This window comes from Phoca vitulina, unplaced genomic scaffold (genome assembly GCF_004348235.1).
Source record: "Phoca vitulina isolate PV1807 unplaced genomic scaffold, GSC_HSeal_1.0 scaffold25, whole genome shotgun sequence".
NCBI classification, from domain to species: Eukaryota; Metazoa; Chordata; class Mammalia; order Carnivora; family Phocidae; genus Phoca; species Phoca vitulina.
The window spans coordinates 37997783-38015691 of NW_022589728.1; the positions used below are offsets into that span (position 1 = coordinate 37997783).

Below are 17909 nucleotides of genomic sequence, written 5' to 3' on the forward strand. Positions count from 1 at the left end.
AAGCTCTCAATTTTTCCCTATTGAGTATGATGTTCACTGTGAGTTTTTCATATATGTTGAGGTATGTTCCCTCTAAACCTACTTTGTTGAGAGTTTTTATCATGAATGGGTTCTGTCCTTTGTCAAATGCTTTTTCTACATTTATTGAAATGATTATATAGTTTTTATCCTTTTTCTTAGTGATGTGGTGTATTCACATTGATTGATTTGTGAAATTTTGAACCACCCTGCATCCAAGGAATAAATCCCACTTGATTGTGGTGAATGATTTTTTTAATATATTGTTGGATTTGGTTTGTTAATATTTTATTGAGGAATTTTGCATCTATGTTCTTCAGAGATATTGGCTTATAGTTCTCTTTTATTCTCTTTTATTGTAGTATCTTTATCTGGTTTTGGTATCAGGGTAATACTGGCTTTATAGAATGAATTTGGAAGCTTTGCCTCCTCTTCTATTTTTTTGGAATAGTTTGAGAATAGGTATTCACTCTTTAAATGTTTGGTAGAATTCACCTATGAAGCCATCTGGTCCTGGACTTTTGTTTGTTGGAGTTTTTTGATTACTGATGCAATTTCATTGCTAGTAATCAGTCTGTTTAAATTTTCTGTTTCTTTCTTCTTCAGTTTTGGGAAGTTCTGTTTCTAGGAATTTATCCATTTATCCTAGTTGTCTACCCCCAAATTTTAGGTATATGGTGCCATACTTTACAACCTTTTGTGAGTCTCTTGACCAGTTTTTACATATGTACTTAATTTTACTCTTTTGTGCTTCTTTTCTTACTCCTACTTACGGTCTTTGCTTTCCACTCAGAGAGTCCCCTTTAACATTTCTTGTACGGCTGGTTTAATGGTAATGAATTTAGCTTTTGTCTGGGAAACTCTTTCTCTCTCCTTCTATTCTGAATGGTAGCCTTGCTGGATAGAGTATTCTTGGCTGCAGATTCTTTTGTTTCAGCACTTTGAATGTATCACACCACTCCTTTCCAGCCTGTAACCTTTTTGCTGAAAAATCAGCTCATAGCTTTGTGTGGTTTCCCTTATATATAACTGTTTTCTTTTTTTCTTGCTGCTTTTAAATTCTCTCTCACTACTTTTTGCCATTTTAATTATTATGTGTCATGGTGTGGACCTTCTTGGGTTGATTTCATTAGGGTCTTTCTGTGCTTTTTGGATCTGGATATCTGTTTCCTTCCCTAGAACCAGGAAGTTTCAGTTATTATTTATTCAAATAAATTTTCTGCCCTGTTTTCCCTCTCTTCTACTTCTGGGATCCCTATAATGTGAATGTTAGTAAACTTGATGGTGTTGCTGAGATCCCTAAGTCTATATTCATTTTGTATTATTTTTTTCTCTTTCTCCTGTTCAGCTTGATTGCTTTCCATTACTGTCCTCCCAAGTCACTGATCTGTTTTTCTGCATCCTCTAGTCTCCTTATTCCATCTAGTGTATTTTTATTTCATTTATTGAGTTCATTTCTAATTATTTTTTTTATGTTTTCTGTCTCACTGTTAAGGGTCTCACTGATGTCCTCCACTCTTTTCTCATATCTGGTAAGTATCTTTATGATCAGTACTTTAAAACATTCTCCTCCAGGCATATTACTTATCTCCATTTCAGTTAGGCCTCTTGCTGTGATTTTGTCCTATTCTTCCATTTGGGATGTGTTCCTCTGTCTCTTCATTTATCTCTGTCTGTTACTATGTATTAGGAAAGTCAGCTCTGTCTCCTGCTCCTGAAAGTAGTGGCCTTATGAAGAAGAGGTCCTGTAGTGCCCTCCATTGCAGTGTCCCTTGTTCACCTGAACCTGGCACTTCAAGGGTGTCTCCTGTGTGTGTTTCGTGCACCCTGCTATTGTGACTGAGCCACTTTTTCCTTCAGTCTAGTCATCAGCAATGGCTCTCTTAGCCTGTTGTCAGCAGTAGTCTGGTCCCTGTGCTGTTAGTGAGCCAGTCTTGGGCTGCCTTGGGCTTGAGTTGAGTCAGACCAGACATTTGCCAGAAATATAGTAGCACTGAACGCAGGGCACTTTCACTGTTTTGTCTCCCGAGAAGTTTTTGTTCATTGTTGAGCAGGGCTTGCAGTCAGACCAGACGTCTGCCCTCAGCCCACTGCTGGGGCTGTAGTTGGACTGGTGTGTATGTGGTTCTCTCTCCCTTTCCCAGGGGCAGGCGTCACCTTGGAGTGGTGCTGGCCTCTCTCAGAGCTGCTTGTACACAGCCAAGCTTATGGCTCTGCTTTGGATGGGCTCCAGCCAAGAGCATCTAGGAGGGGGCAGATCTGCCGAATAGGGGCTGGCTGTGTGGTGTTAGCAAGGTTTGTCCTGGTCTGCTGTGGGAAGGACCTGCAGCCACCAGAACCAAGACAGGCCAAGTTGGAGAGAGCGGATCTGCCTAAGTGCAGGGATGCAGGGGGGGTGGGGCTGGGCAGGATGCACAGTATTAGCAAGTTACGTAGGGATTGTCCATGCTGCTCTGGTTCCCACAGGTGGCTGTGTATTTATACTGGGGATCAGGGGAGGGAAATGGCACCTGCCTGTTCCTGTGTTCCTGGAGAAGTCTGCCAATGATCCCTGCCCCTCCAGCACATGCCCTGAAATTAGTAAACAAGTATACTCCAGACATTTTTTCAAACTGCTGCTTCTATGCTGTATCTTCATGGGGCTGTTTGTTGTGCTCTTTAAGGGTAGGGATTCAGAATCCCTCCAGGCTCTCTCAGAGCCAACCCTGCTGATTTTTTACATTCTAAGTTTTAAGACCCACTGGTTGTAAGAACTCATGAAATTTGGCCCTTCTGATTTTCAAAGCCAAATTCATCTTCCCCTTGCAGGCTTCCCACTGTGAGGGTCTGTTTCTCTCTCCTCTACCCCTATGTGTCCCTCCCCTCTGCCGGCAGTCCAATGGTCCCTGTAGCTCCCAACAGTTAGATGTGATCTCTTCTCTACATTTAGCTATGGAGAATCTGTTCTGCCAGTCTATGGGTCATTTTCTGAGTTACTTATACTGAGGTGGCTGTCATCTAGTTCTATCTGTGGGACAAGGTGAATTTAGGGTCCTCGTACTCCACCATCTTCCCTGGAAGTCCCTGGAATTAATTTTTTAAAGGCATCTTTGTATTTGTCTCCCATTCTCCCTTAAATTTATAAATCTGTCCCCTTCTCCTTTCTACCTTAATTTGGATCTTTGTCATCACTCACCTAAGCGATTTCACGACCTTCCTAGCTTTTCTTCCTGTGCTGTATTGACTGTTCTCCATGGGATACCTCACACCACCATCAGAAGGATCTTTTAAAACCCACCTCTAACCCTGATACCTCCCTGTGTTAAATCCTTCTGTGGTTCTTTATTGCTCCAGGATTAAATCCAGCCTTCACCCCAATGTGTCTTTTCAGCACACCCCCAATCCAACTCCTCCAAAACACATTACATAGCCTTTTAGCCATTCTCAGGCTGGTCAGAGAATTGCAAGGAACAAATTTGCCCTAAATTGGAAAAGCACACAAAGAAAAAAACTACAATTATGGCTAGAATGTGGACTCTCAAAGTCGGGAGAGAAAATTGAGAGGTGTGTGTGTGTGTGTGTGTGTGTGTGTGTGTGTGTGTGTGTGAGAGAGAGAGAGAGAGAGAGAGAACGAACCATGGGCAAACCAGAAGCCTTGCAGCAGTCAATCCAAGGAGAGATAAGGCCAGGAATTTGGAAAGAGCTATGGAGGCAGACAGGATTCAAAGAGCTGCACTTGAGGGCAGGGGCAGTGGCATGCACTCAAGCTTTTGGAACCATAACACAACAGATAATCTTTTGAATGAATGAAATTTTACATAAGTTGTATTTGTGATGTCTATAAAATACTGAGATGATTTTCATGATGCCAAACCAGAAAATTAAAAAATTATGTCAAACAATACAGACATATTGAACTAATCAATTCTTCACAAAACTTTCATTTTCATGTAGGTACCATAGGTGTTTCCCATATGAATATGTAAGCTTGTTTCATACCACATACAGAGATGATTAAAAAAGTTAGTTGTTTTGGTTTTTTTTAAAGATTTTATTTGACAGAGAGAGACAAAGCGAGAGAGGGAACACAAGCAGGGGGAGTGGGAGAGGGAGAAGCAGGCTTCCCGCTGAGCAGGGAGCCCGATGTGGGGCTCGATCCCAGGACCCTGGGATCATGACCTGAGCCAAAGGCAGACGCTTTAATGACTGAGCCACCCAGGCGCCCCTAGAAAAGTTAGTTTTCTCCTTAGGGCACCTGTGTAGGCTGTCAGTTAAGCATCCAACTCTTGATTTCAGCTCAGGTCATGATCTCAGGGTCGTGAGATCAAGTCCCATGTAGGGCTCCTTGCTCATCGTGAACCGTGCTTGAGATTCTCTCCCTCTGCCTCTCCCTCCACTCGAGCTTGCTTGCACGCTCTAAAATAACTGAAATCTTTTTAAAAAAAGAAAAATTAATTTGCTTCTTGTCTTTAATTTCCTGTGGCTACTTACGCTTTTTCTTTTCCATTTCAGTATTTCCATACAGAAACTTTCCAATGAATCTCGGTACATAATTTATGAGTTTTGGGAGAACAGCAGTGTGTGGAATAGGTAAGTAATAACAGGCTTTGGGGGGGGTGGTAGGGAGAGGGAAATATATATAATGTTTTTAGAACTTGTAGGAAAAGTTCTGTTCCTTTTACCTCACCTTAAAATCTGTCCCATTTGTTCATTTTCCTAAATCCCACCCTTTTAGGAATTTATCTCATGGATTAGAAACCACTTTCTTCTTAAAGCACAAATACTTTTGGTAATGATCCTACTTTAAGTATAACCATTTTACTGATGCTTTCAAGTAAGAGATATGGGTCGTGGGTGTCTAAAGTGTCAGGAGGGTGGGTGGACAAAGGACACAGAAAAGGAAGGATGAGAAAATAATTTTACTGTCTAATTTTTCATAAATTCTGTGGTATTTTACTTTACAGTAAAACTATATATAACGGTTAAGACCATTATAGCTTAATATCTTTAAACTGCAAAAAAAAGGAGGGGGGAATTAAAGACATTGTTTGGAAACGATTAAAAAATCAACATCTCTTGGTAACTATTCTACAGTATGTAATGTGTATCAAATCGTGTTGTACAAGTAATAGAATACCTGGAAATTTAGTTATACATATTTCACCTAAAAGTTTTTTGTGACTATTTTAAAACTATAATACATAATGACACCAATAGAATTTCAAACACAGAAGGGAGCTTTAAAGGCAACTTACTCAATTTTGTACTCCAGGCCTACATTTTAAGATAGATGATTTTTCTTTTTTTTCCCTAGAAAGAGAAAATCTATAGTCTCTCTTCTTAGCTATCCTATTTTTTTAATCATCCGGACAGCCAAAATATTCTTTCTCCTGTTTAAACTTCTTTCTGTAATTAAAGTCTTTCTCCTTTTGTTCTATTTTCCACGGGAATTAATGTTCTTCTGTTTTTAAAAGTCTTTAAGAAGTTTTTTTTTCTGATGACAATTGTTAAATTACTTTTAAGGCTAAATAACCATAAAAAGAAGTCTATATTCAGACACTTAATCCAAATCATCCAAAACCTTGCCATCTTGAGGAATTCAAACTCTGTTGCACTCTACTTAGAAAGATTGTAATAAAAGTGTACAACCTTAACCTATAATTATTTATACAGCCACCTTCAGACGAATTATAGCAAGACATTCCAAAGAAGCAACGTGGATTTCTTGGAAACTCCAGAACTCACATCTACTATGCTAGTTCCTGGTAATTATCCTGGTTTCACAGTGCTTCTATATGCTTTTGTATTGTCTTTTGCTTTTTAAAAGATAGTATTTTCTTACCCCCAAACTTGATCAGTGGTGCTCTCTTTATTAGATCTTAAAATCTAAAAGTGGGGGGAAGAAATAAGAGATCTATATATTCTATTATCTTTACTCCTTAGTTGATCCTGTTTGTATTCCTGACTATATTAAACTTAATATTAGTCCTTTTCTGGTCACATTCAGTAATCTAACAAACTTGAAGTCAAATCATGACATTTCCAAAAAAATTATTCAAATGCTTTACCATATTATAATTTAGTGTATTGAATAAATTTGAAAGGTGTGACCTATAGACTGTAGATTAGAATTATGCTGGAAATATTTTAATAGCTGTTAAAATATTATTTGTAATTGGAAAGCAGAGTGGAAAGAGAAATTTGAAATGAAATTGTCTAACAAGTCTGGCCTGGCCAAGGCTTAAGATAATTGAGAACCAAAATTCATTTGTTCATCTACCCTTCCAGTCACCAATTAAATATATTTAATGAGTGTTTTATGTGCTAGGTACTGGGGATACTGGGGTGCTTAGCCTTACTAGTGCTGAGTTCCAGTTTTGAATAAACATTATGTCGGGAGCTAGAGAGAATGCAAAGTAAAAATTTAGTCCCTTCCCATAAAATGCTTTCTGTTCAGTAGGAAAGACAAATGCTTGCAGAAAAAAAACAAGCTCAGGGCATAACACAGTAGTTACCGCTGGTCATAATATGCATGTGGATTTAGAGAAGGGTTTGCTTCTTTAACGGTTTTTTAAAAAGAGATGACTCTGGAGCTGGAACTTAAAATGTGAGTTGGGCAAATAAAGATGGAGGAAACTTTGCTAGAAATAAATTGTAGACATGAACAAATGCAAGAAATGTTAAATGTTCTTGGCTAATTGGTGCAAAGGTAAGACTAAGGCATAGGGCTTATATGTTACCTGTAGAGAGAGAAGACTATAGGAAATGAGGTTGAAAATACAATGAGTTTAAACTTAGTAATAAGGAATCATTAAAGGTTTTTGAGAGGGGTAGTGAATGCTCTAATCAGTAGTAATTGGCAGGAGGGAGAAAGGTGAGTATCATGGAGAGGTGAGAAATTGGTCAGGTAGGGCAATAATCTAGGCCAGGAAAAAAAAGGCACCTGAACCAGGAGCTACCCAGAGAGTTCCCTTGCCAATACAGTTTTCGGGAGTTAACCACGGCAAGTTGATATTTGAAGCCTGGATTTAGTGAGAAAGGGTATAGGTAAGAAAAAAATACCTGACAGAAGCCTAGGAAAATGCCTTTATTTAGAAGGGAGGGAAAAGCCTCCTTTATTAAGGAGACAGAGGGGAACCACTCAGAGGTGGAGAATCAGAGTAGTAGATAAGCAAGGAAACCAAGAGAGAAATAACCGTGCAAGGCACAGTGCTTGTCAGGGGCCTGTGTAGTGGGTGGGACTGAAGAGAATGGGACTGAAAACTGGATTTGACAAGAGGTCACTGTTCCAAGAGAACAGTTTCAATACAGTGGTAGGAATTTAAAAATTGGGGTAGATTTTGATGGACTGGGGAATAAATGGAAAGTGAAAAGATAAATTCTGGAATTGAAGGTAGGTGAGATGGGGGAGATCAGGTGTGAATGCTTTCCAGCCAGCAGACCTATCATCTCTGCCTGAGCTTTAGGTATATACTTACTCCAGCTCTTAAGGACAGGTTTGTGGACTTGCAAAATTTCTCTTGCTGAATATCTCTGATTTAATCCTCAAATAAGAAAACCATTAATATGGCTGAATTTTTTCTATTATTCTTTCTCTCTCACAGTATTCCCTAATTTAGAGAGAAAAGTTGGGCACAAATAATATTGGATCAGTTCTTATTCTCAGAACCCAAATTCAATGCAGTTTAATGCCTTTTTTGTTACCCTATTTTGCATTAATTTTCTTATCACATCTAATTTCAAAAGTGACCACTGAAATTTGGAAGAACAAAAAGAAAAGATAGGTTTGATTTCTAACACCTATTTGGGGCATCCTATTCTTTTTTTTTTTTTAATGTGAAAGTTTTATAAATAGCAACAGCAGACACACCTCCCTGGACAGACAGCTGGAATTAGCTTATAAATATTAAAGTTTTAATGGCCATATGACTTCTAATATTTTTAGTAACCAGTCTTACGAATTTTGTTATATGAAAGCTAAAATAAAAACAATTAAAAGCATTTCAACTGTACATATTTAGACCTAAAATAAAAATCTGAAAATAATACCTATTATACAGAGATGGGTAGGTTTGTATTTTTAATTTAACTCACAAATTATGATTTCTGATAAGATTGCTTTTTTTATTAAGTTTCTAAGTGGTTTACCTAAGAAACATCTTAAGAAATATATTCCTATGGACTCTCAAATATCAAAATCATTCAAATGAGACATAATGGAGTACAGCCAAACAGGCCCACTAGCCATCATAATAAAACCCCCAGGCCAAAATATGAAGAATTCAGTCTGTGGAGCAGAATATCCCTTGGCAAATGAGAAAGGCCTTGGCTATGAGAAAAGAAGATACACAAGAAAGTTAAGATCTATTGCCAACCAGTATATCTCTTAAATAGATTTGCAAACAAATTTCAGTCCTTTCCATTTGTCTGTTTCTCACAGCATTCCACCAGTCTTACTTCTTTGCCATAGATTTGTCTTTGGGATATTTATATTCACTGGTGAAAACATTTTCAATCTTACAATATATACTAAAAAATATTTAAAACACATCCACGTGCTTATACCCAATCTTTCTGAAATTGTTATGTAAAAGTATTTTACATTCCCAAACTGCTGCCAGTACTGGGTAGATTAAAACAACATGATTTCATCTTCAGGGCATTTATAATCTCATTGCCAAGATAAGCTCCATTCATAAACAAAACAGACTATGACCAAGTGCCAAAAGATCTAGTACAAGTATTGCATAGGAAGGGTTCAATCTTGGTTCAAATAGGAAATAGTGACTAACTTGAAAGATAATTATGCAGACTAAAGGTGGGAGAAAATAGTCTCTTTAAGAATGATTACACCTTGAACTAACTTACCCTGGCAATTATTTTCATTTAATAATAGTTGTTTTTGTCTTTTCAGCTTCATGGTGGATCCTGAACAACTAGATGTTCCTAGACATTTTCTTTATGGTTCTAAGTGCAAAACAAGTATTCTTATCTAAAATGTGAATTAGAAAATTCTCTGCAGTTACAATCTACTCTACTTTTGTTTAATATATTTAAGATGTGCACTCTTCTAAAATGTCTTCTATATCTTTCATGTGAAGTTTAGCTAAATTTTTGAAGTTCACTATTCTCAATTTTTGCTGTTTTGCTACATTGTAACCTAAAACCCTTTAGTGGCAAAATCCTAATATGTGAAAAAAAGTACACATAAAGGAAAAAAATTGTGAAAAAGAAATGATAAAAAATAATTGAAGTGGAAACTTTTAGAGTATCACTGCATAGGATATAGCTTTTGTAGATTTGTCATAAACTATCAAGGTTAAATCAGTGATTTGTCATTTTTAAGTAACTGATTTTCTGTGAATGAACTTTATTCTTTGGTAGTGCTCACTCCATTCCCAACTCATGATCTTATGAGTATTCACTTTACTGAAAAAGCTAGTATGTGACCCAACATGGTGCCCTTATGTGCAGAGAGAGTGACAGCAAGTGCACAAAGAAAAGGCCACATGAGGTCACAGAAAGAAGGTGCCAACAGCCAGCCAGGAGAGGCCTCAGAAGAAATCAACCTTGCTAGCACCTTGATCTTGGACTTCCAGTCTCTAGAACTGTAAGAAAACACTTTTCTGTTGTTTAAGCTAAAAAAAAAAAAAAAAATGTTAGTACATGAGCATACAACAGTCTTGGCTGTAATCTATAGACTCTATATACCTATCAGGTTATAAACTGGTTTTTCACAAGTGAACAATTCTGTGATAGGGTACCATTTAGTACTGTAACACCATTATATCATTTATTAGCATCATAATTCCCTTATATGTAAGTTCAACAAATCAAGAAAATAGGAGAATTTTACTTTGAGAAAATCTGATTCAAATTTTTTGGCATATGATCCAGAGGACTAATTTTCTTATGAAAAAGAGACATTTGCATTTAAATAATAATTTCAAAATATTTAAATAATAAAATTTTAACCTCAGTAAACAAAGAAGAAATATAAAACAAGCACAAAACTTTAAGGAAGTAATAAAATAGGGAAGGTACTAGACAGAAAACTTTTTTCCAATTTCAACACTAGAATGACCATTCTAGTTTCACCAGAACAGTTGGTGTGTTCTGTGTACCTAATATATTTGCTATACAAGCTCATATATTTTTAATAAAATGTCTTCTGATAAATGCTGCTAATAAAAATCCAGGGCATATGAAGTTTGTTACCATGTTATTCTATAGTCCAAATTCCTTTGAAACCACAGGTCTTCAAGGAAAAACTGTAATTTTTTTTTTTTTTTTTACTGTTGGGAAAACTCAGAAGGTTGAACTAAATTATATTTTTAAATATAAAATTTGACCTAAAATATTTTCTCAAATGAATTTATGGAATATTAGCTTCAATCAAAGGTATACCTTTGTATACCCCTCAGTCCTCATCCATCTAAGTAAAAATTGTTTTCATAGCTTCTATGAGACAAGGGCAGTAAATTTTGACATATACACACACACAGACACAAATGTGTGTGTGTATATATATGTCTGTCTGTCTGTCTCTGGTCATTTCTAAAGATGACAAACACTATGAAACAACACCTGGCTCAACTCTTTTAATTTATATACAAAGCAGAGAACATTAATGGAGATGTACAATGATTATTCAAACAAGCTATACATATGTACAAAGGCAAACAGATAATATAACAGTCTTTGCAATCTCACTCTGATTATATACAGTGACTTTTGACCTAAAACTCTTCTTGAAAGGGTTGGTTATGAATGGTTTCAAAAAATACAAATTATAGCCAATCAAAACATATTTCAATATTAGATTCAGAAAGTACCTAAGTCTTTTAAGTGTGAGGCAGTTTCCAAAGTACAATGGTGGTATGACTTTAAAAAGGTTTCTGCCCTCGGTAACAGTGCTGAGCGGAAGGGCTCTAAAGATTCCAAACTGGAATAGGTTCTATCATCGTTTTTTTAACTAGAGTAAAAAAAAAAAACTTTGAGAATAGGTAAATAATAAAGCAAACCAATTTAATTATGTTAATACTGGCTCCAGCTCTTATACAAATTATACATAAATTGTGTGTGTGTGTATATACATATATACACACTGGAACCTACAATAATATAAAGGGAAAATAGGACAAAAAATAAATGAAAAATCTGGGCCCTAGGTTTAAATGTATCATTTTTAAGTAACCCATAAATTTATGGTTTTACTGTATTTTTTTTCCCTATTTACAAAACAAAAATTTCTGGGGAACAAAGTAATAAAAAGTAGTGTACTAAAAGACCAAAATGGGAAGCCTACCATGGACTAAAGCTTGAATCCAGGTAACAAGCCCAAAGACCAGTGGTTTTAGGAGTTCAGAATTCAGTTTATGATAAACTTTCTGCCAAATGATGGTCTTGAATGCCTTGCCAGTAGACCTGGGGATCTGAGACAATAGAAGTAGGGAGAGTTTACACTTACCTTTATATCAGCAATTTTTTTTGACACTATGCTGGAAGAAACTTTTTTTCAATAGTAACATCCAGAGTGACAAAATGCAGGAGATTTATTATATAAAATTTCTAGGAGCTAAAAGTTTAGCCCCCAAATTCTTCATCCATACATGTTCTTGTCATAAATTATAGAATTGAAACAATGTACCTCAGTTATTTGCAAATGCCTAAATTTTTCCTTTTTTGGAAATAAAAATATCAGTTTTATTTTGCAATTGCCCAACTTCTGTTCATGGGGTGTGATTACAGACAAGTAGCAGCTATTTTTCACCTTAAGTTTCATTGTTTCCAAACTGTCAATCTCTGTTAGTAATTATGAATCTTAAACAATTTTATCAAAAACCTAGAGACCAAAGAAATACCTATTAAAATATTCTCCTTCCTGTCATTGAGAACTATGCATTGAACATCCTGGGTCATTTTAAGCCTCTGGAGAGACTGTGAAGATCCTTTCAGAGTGCTGGTAGGAAATCAGTGGAAAACAGAACAAAAGCCAACTTTAAAAGCAACAAGAAATTATGTGCCATATATACATCATAGCAAATACTTTATATTTGAGAATCTTTACAGCTTACATTTCCATTCCATTATTACAAGAGATGAAAAAAAATTGCAAGTAGCATGCAAATTATAAATACAGCCTTCCCACTTTACTAACCAAATTCTTACTTTCCAGTGTTACTTTCCAATTTATGCAGGAAACTGCCTGCAAAGCTGAAACTGATTAGAAAATCCTTTATTTTTTAAAATATCTTTCTCATTTTAGGAGAAACCAAATACCCAACCATCAAAATTAAAAATAAACTGAATTGTCACAGTCCATTACAGTTATTGTTACTAGATCCACTTCATTTGCAGGTGTCCAAAATAGAAAACGAATAATTCTTTATCTTCAAATTCATCTGTTCTTAAAATGCTACTTAAAACTTTGGTGGTTTTCCTGTAACATAGAAGAAAAGTTAATTTATCAATTAATTTGAATAAATACAGTTTTTACTACTTAGTTTATCAAACCAAATACTGTGATCCTATTAAGTGTTTACAGATCTTAAATGCATGTTACCATAGAAAGTATTAAAGTAACTGGAATTTGTCAAAACAGTTCTATGTTTAAAAAATATGTAATTCATTTTTAAATATACTAGATTGTATTCCAAACCTGTTCTGCTGTTGTGGTACCTGGCGTGTTCAAAATAATATGTCAAAATTTTATTTACAAAATAAATAAGTCTGCAAATGAAAAAGTGACCATATTTTATATAGCACTCAAGTTAACTTTATTCATACATACTCCTAAGATTTTTTTTCTGAACAGGTGGGAAAATTTTCCTATCATCATTAACATTTTTCATGATGATAAAATATTCCTGTGTGCAAGGTTATGAAAGGAACTTAAATTTCTGCTTAAAAGTTCTACAAGTTAGGCAGTTTTAAGAGGAAAAGAGGCTTTGTATTCCAAAGGGTTAGAAATCCCAAAAATGGAGAGCACGGGTGGTATGTTATTTGAGCCACTCTCAGCATACTTATATTCTGAGTTCATCTCAATAGAATACTTTTACCCATATAAAAAAAGTTTGTGAAAACTCTAAATTCTAGTCAAAATGGAAATAGACAATTTACTAAGTGCATAATGAGAACGCTAAGTACTATCCAAGTCCTTCTATACATTATCCAACCTCATCGGCAATCACAAAACTGAGGTTCAAGGTTAAGTGACTTAAGTTTGAGCGGTATACTAGAACACAAGGTGAAGCTACAATTTTAACCCAAGCCTGATACCAAAACTCCTGTCAGTTTCCAATCAATGGGCTAAAAGAGGTGTATTTATTGTATTTATTTTGATGAAATTTGATGCAGTGACACAAATATAAAGCACTAAGAACAGCAAAAACACACCAAAGAGTAAGTGGGGTGACTTGTTTTACTATATAAAAAGACGAACTGAGAAGAGTAAAGGGCCCAGAAACAGATCACACATATATTGCCACAAAGGTGGCAGAGGACTGTCCTTTCAGTAAATATTGCTAGGATGACTAGATATCCATGTAGAAAAAAATAAAACTTGACCCCTACCTTACATCATACAGTAAAATCACTGCAGATGGATTACAGAACTTAAATGAAAAACAATACAACTTTTAGGTTCTATCTTTCAATGGAAAAAAATATTTCTTAAAATAGAATTCCATTCTGTTTCTTGACCAGCATGGTAATTACTTACAGTAATTGGTTATATTATACATTTAGATTTACCTGCTTTTCTGAATTATATTCCACAATAAGATTTAAAATCTAGGGAGAGAATCCAGTGAAAATACTAAAGACAAATATTTTAGAATTAATACAAAATTAGAACTACTTACTGGTTTTTGAAGTACAATGGGATGATCAGGCAGAAAGTCTGGTTTTTTTCTGCAGATGGAAACACTTGAGAGCTTCAACAGGAAATCTCTGCTGTATTTAATTCTCTCTATAGATATTAAACATAAGATTAATGTTATAAAATAAAGAACTCTCCCAGAACACTTTTTGGCTCATTGTTTTCTGAATGTCCCTTAATAGTCCATTATTTTATAAAGCGATGAGTAGTTTCTATGCAAAAGAGAAGAGAGCAAATAATTTTGGTAAGTATCTACTGCCTCCTTTTTTCCTTTTACATGGAAAGGAAGCCAGGTAATGAAGGAAAATTGGGAGAGAAACATTTCAAAAAATCAGTAATGCAATGGTTTCTTTCATCTGGTTATTCATATCTAGTGAAGGGATCTTATAAAATTTAACGGCAATAATACATGTTGGGCAATTCCGATCCTGCCAAAATAGAACCCTAATTAAATTAAGACTAGACAGGCTTAAGATGTAATACAATCAAAATAAATTCAAGAAAAATTTATTGTACATCTACATATCAGAGATGTGCTAGGTAATGGTGAAAAAGATCCAAGACAGGGTCCCTATCTTTAAAGGAGAATAAAAACAATGCTTCAAATATCTGCATATTTCTCATCAGAAACTGTCACCATAAAAGATCACTTGCTGAGCCAGAAACAGCAGAGCAATATCTTTAAAGTGCTAATAGAAAAGAACTGACAAGCTAGAATCCCGTACTGTGAAACAGAAAAAAATACCTACCTATCTCCATCTCTGGTTCCTTGCACAAAGCTCCTAAAACCCTTGTAATTTCTTTAAATGATAAGAGTACTTAGGAGCATCTTTTGTTCTAGGATTTGGTTTTTGACCCTACTTCCGGACATAGAGCTCTTAAATCCCTTGAATTTTCCTGGGTGACAGAAATGACCTTCGTTCTAATGAGGTGACTTTTGGTGGGCCCTGGACAGAGGTTGGTCAACAGAAAGATCAAGCCATGATTAGAAGCTTGAGACTTTCAGTCCTACCCCCAACCTCTTCCTAGAAGGGGAAGGGCTAGAGATTGAGTTAATGATTGATCATGCCACATGATGATGCCTCCATAAAAATCCCCAAAGTATGGGGTTTGGAGAGTTTCTGGGTTGATAAACACATCCATGTACCAGGAGGGTGGAACACCCCAACTCCACAGGGACAGAAGCTCCTGCACTTGGGACTCTTCTAGATCTCGCCCTATGTATCTCTTCATTTGGTTCGTCATCTGTATCCTTTATCATATCTTTTATTATATAATAAACTGGTTAAGTGTTAGTTTTCCCTAAGTTCTGTGAGCTGTTCTAGCAAATGATCAAGTCCAAGAAGGGACACTTAACCTCTAATTTATAGCCAAGTTGGACAGAAGTTTTGAATAATCTGGGGACCTACTACTTGCAATTGTCATCTGAAGTAAAGGGTAGTCGTGTGAGATTGAATCATGTGAGGTTAAAAGACATTTTCAGAGAAGAGAAAATCTGAACAAATTATTAGTAAGGAGATTGTATCAGTAATCAAAAACCTCCTAACAAACAAAAATCCAGGACCAGACGAATTCTACCAAACATTCAAACAAGAATTAAGACCAATCCTTCTGAAACTCTTCCAAACTCTTCTAAACTCATGAGACTAGCATTACCCTGATACATCCTTTTCTCAAAGAATGCCACAAAAAAATTCAGGCCTTGATTAACATAGATGCAAAAATCCTCAACAAAATATTAGCAAACAAAATTCAACTATACATTAAATAGATCAGAGTGGGTACAGAGGAAACATCCCTCAACATAATAAAACCCAAGTAGGATGAACCCACAGTTAAAATCATACGCAATGGTAAAAGTTGAAAGCTTTTTTTTTAAATTTTATTATGTTATGTTAATCACCATATATTACATCATTAGTTTTTGATGTAGTGTTCCCTGATTCATTGCTTGCATATAACACCCAGTGCTCCATTCTCTAAGATCAGGAACAAGACAAGGATATCCACTCTTGTCACTTTTATTCAGCATAATACAGGAAATCATAGCCACAACAATCAGACAAGTAATACAAAGCATCCAAATTGGTAAGGAAGATGTAAAGCTGTCACTATTTGCAGATGACATGATACTTTATATGGAAAACCCTAAAGACTCCATAAAAAACCTCTAAGTGAATTCAGTAAGATGCAGAATACAGTTAAAATACAGAAATCTATTATGTTTCTATACACTAATTACAAATTAACAGGAAGACAAATTAAGAAAACAATCCCATTTACAACTGCATTAGAAAAATAAAATAGGAATAAATTTAGCCAAGGAGGTAAAAAACCCTATACTCTAAAAACTATAGCACATTGATGAAAGAAACTGAAGATGATACAAATAAATGGAAAGATATTCCATGCTCATGGACTGGAAGAATTGATATTGTTAAAATGTTCATATTACTCAAAGCAATTTACAGATTTAATGCAATCCCTACTAAAATATTAATGGCATTTTTCACAGAACTAGAACAACAACAAAAAAAATCCTAAAACATGTGGAACCAAGAAAGACCATGAGCAGTCAAATCTATCTTGAACAAAGAACAAAACTAGAGGAATCACACTCCAATTTCAAACTATACTAGAAAGCTATGAAAACATTATGGTACCCGCTCCAAAAAAAGACCTAGAGATCAAATGGAACAGAACAGGAAGCCCAGAAACAAACCCACACTTATATTGTCAATTAATCTATGATAAAGAGTCAAAAATACACAATGGGGAAAAGACAGTCTCTTCAAGGGGGACCTGGGTGGTTCAGTTGGTTAAGTGTCTGCCTTCGGCTTAGGATTGAGCACTGCGTCAGGCTCCCCACTCAGCAGGGAGTCTTCTTCTCCCTCTCCCTCTGCCAAGCACCACCCCACCCCCCGCGCGTGCTCTGACCACTCTCTCTCAAATAAAGAGAATCTTTAAAAAAAAAAAAAAACACTCAACACGGTGCTGGAAAACTGGACAGCAATATATAAAAGAATGAAACTTGACTGCTTTCTTATACCACACAAAAATAAACTCAAAATGGATGAAAGAGCTAAAAGTAAGACTTAAAACCATAAAACTCCTAAAATAAAATAAAGGTAGTAATCTCTTGGACCTCAGTCTTAGCAATATTATTTTAGACCTGTCTCATTAGGCAAGGGAAACAAAAGCAAAAATAAACAATTGGGACTACATCAAATTAAAAAGCTTTTGCAAGGCAAAAGAAACCAACAAAATTAAAAGACAACCTACCAAACAGAAGATATTTGAAAATGATACACTGATAAGGGGTTAATATCTAAAATATATAAAGAACTCTACAACTCAACACCAAAATAAATCCAATTAAAATTGGTCAGAGAACCTGAATAGACATTTTTCCAAAGAAGACATACAGATGGCAAAAAGACACATGAAAATATGCTCAACATTCAAGCATCAGAGAAATATAAATCAAAACCACAATGACCTATCACTTCACACCAGTCAAAATAGCTAGTATATCAAAAAGACAAAAAATAGCAAACATTGACAAGGATATGGAGAAAATAATGTAAACTGGTACAGCCACTATGAAACACAGTATTGAAGGTTCTTCAAAAAAAATAAAAATAGAAATAGAAAATCCAGCAATTCCACTTTGGATATTTACCCATAGAAAACAAAAACACTAATTCAAAAACATAATGTACCCCCACGTTCACTGCAGCATTATTTACAATAGCCAAAGTATGGAAGCAACCTGTTTACTGATATAGGAATGGATAAAGAAAATGTGGTGTGTATATACACACATACACACAAGAGTATTACCCAACCATAAAAAAGAATGAAATCTTGCCATTTGTGACAATATGGATGAACTTAGAGAGTATTAAGTGAAGTGAAAGAAGTCAAATGGAGAAAGACAAATACAGCACAACCTCACTTATATGTGGAATCTTAACTAAGGTCACTGAACAAATTGGAGGTTGCCAGAGTCAGGAGGTGGAACATGTGC

General features: G+C 35.5%; 2 protein-coding genes across 3 annotated transcripts in view; one reads left to right on the forward strand and one right to left on the reverse strand.

Moving 5' to 3' along the window:
• NECAB1 (N-terminal EF-hand calcium binding protein 1) overlaps positions 1–12743 on the forward strand; it is a 197189-nt gene extending 184446 nt beyond the window's left edge. The window contains exons 11-13 of the mRNA XM_032421994.1: positions 4510–4587; positions 5671–5762; positions 8912–12743. Of these exons, the coding sequence (XP_032277885.1) occupies positions 4510–4587; positions 5671–5762; positions 8912–8937 (196 nt within the window). The 3' untranslated portion in view covers positions 8938–12743. The remainder of the gene's footprint in view (positions 1–4509; positions 4588–5670; positions 5763–8911) is intronic.
• Positions 9585–17909, reverse strand: part of CUNH8orf88 (chromosome unknown C8orf88 homolog) — a 44939-nt gene continuing 36614 nt past the window's right edge. For both annotated transcript variants that reach the window (XM_032421995.1, XM_032421996.1), the window contains 2 exons: positions 13863–13969; positions 9585–12439 (listed from right to left, as the gene is read on the reverse strand). In XM_032421995.1, the coding sequence (XP_032277886.1) occupies positions 12416–12439; positions 13863–13969 (131 nt within the window). In that variant the 3' untranslated portion in view covers positions 9585–12415. The remainder of the gene's footprint in view (positions 12440–13862; positions 13970–17909) is intronic.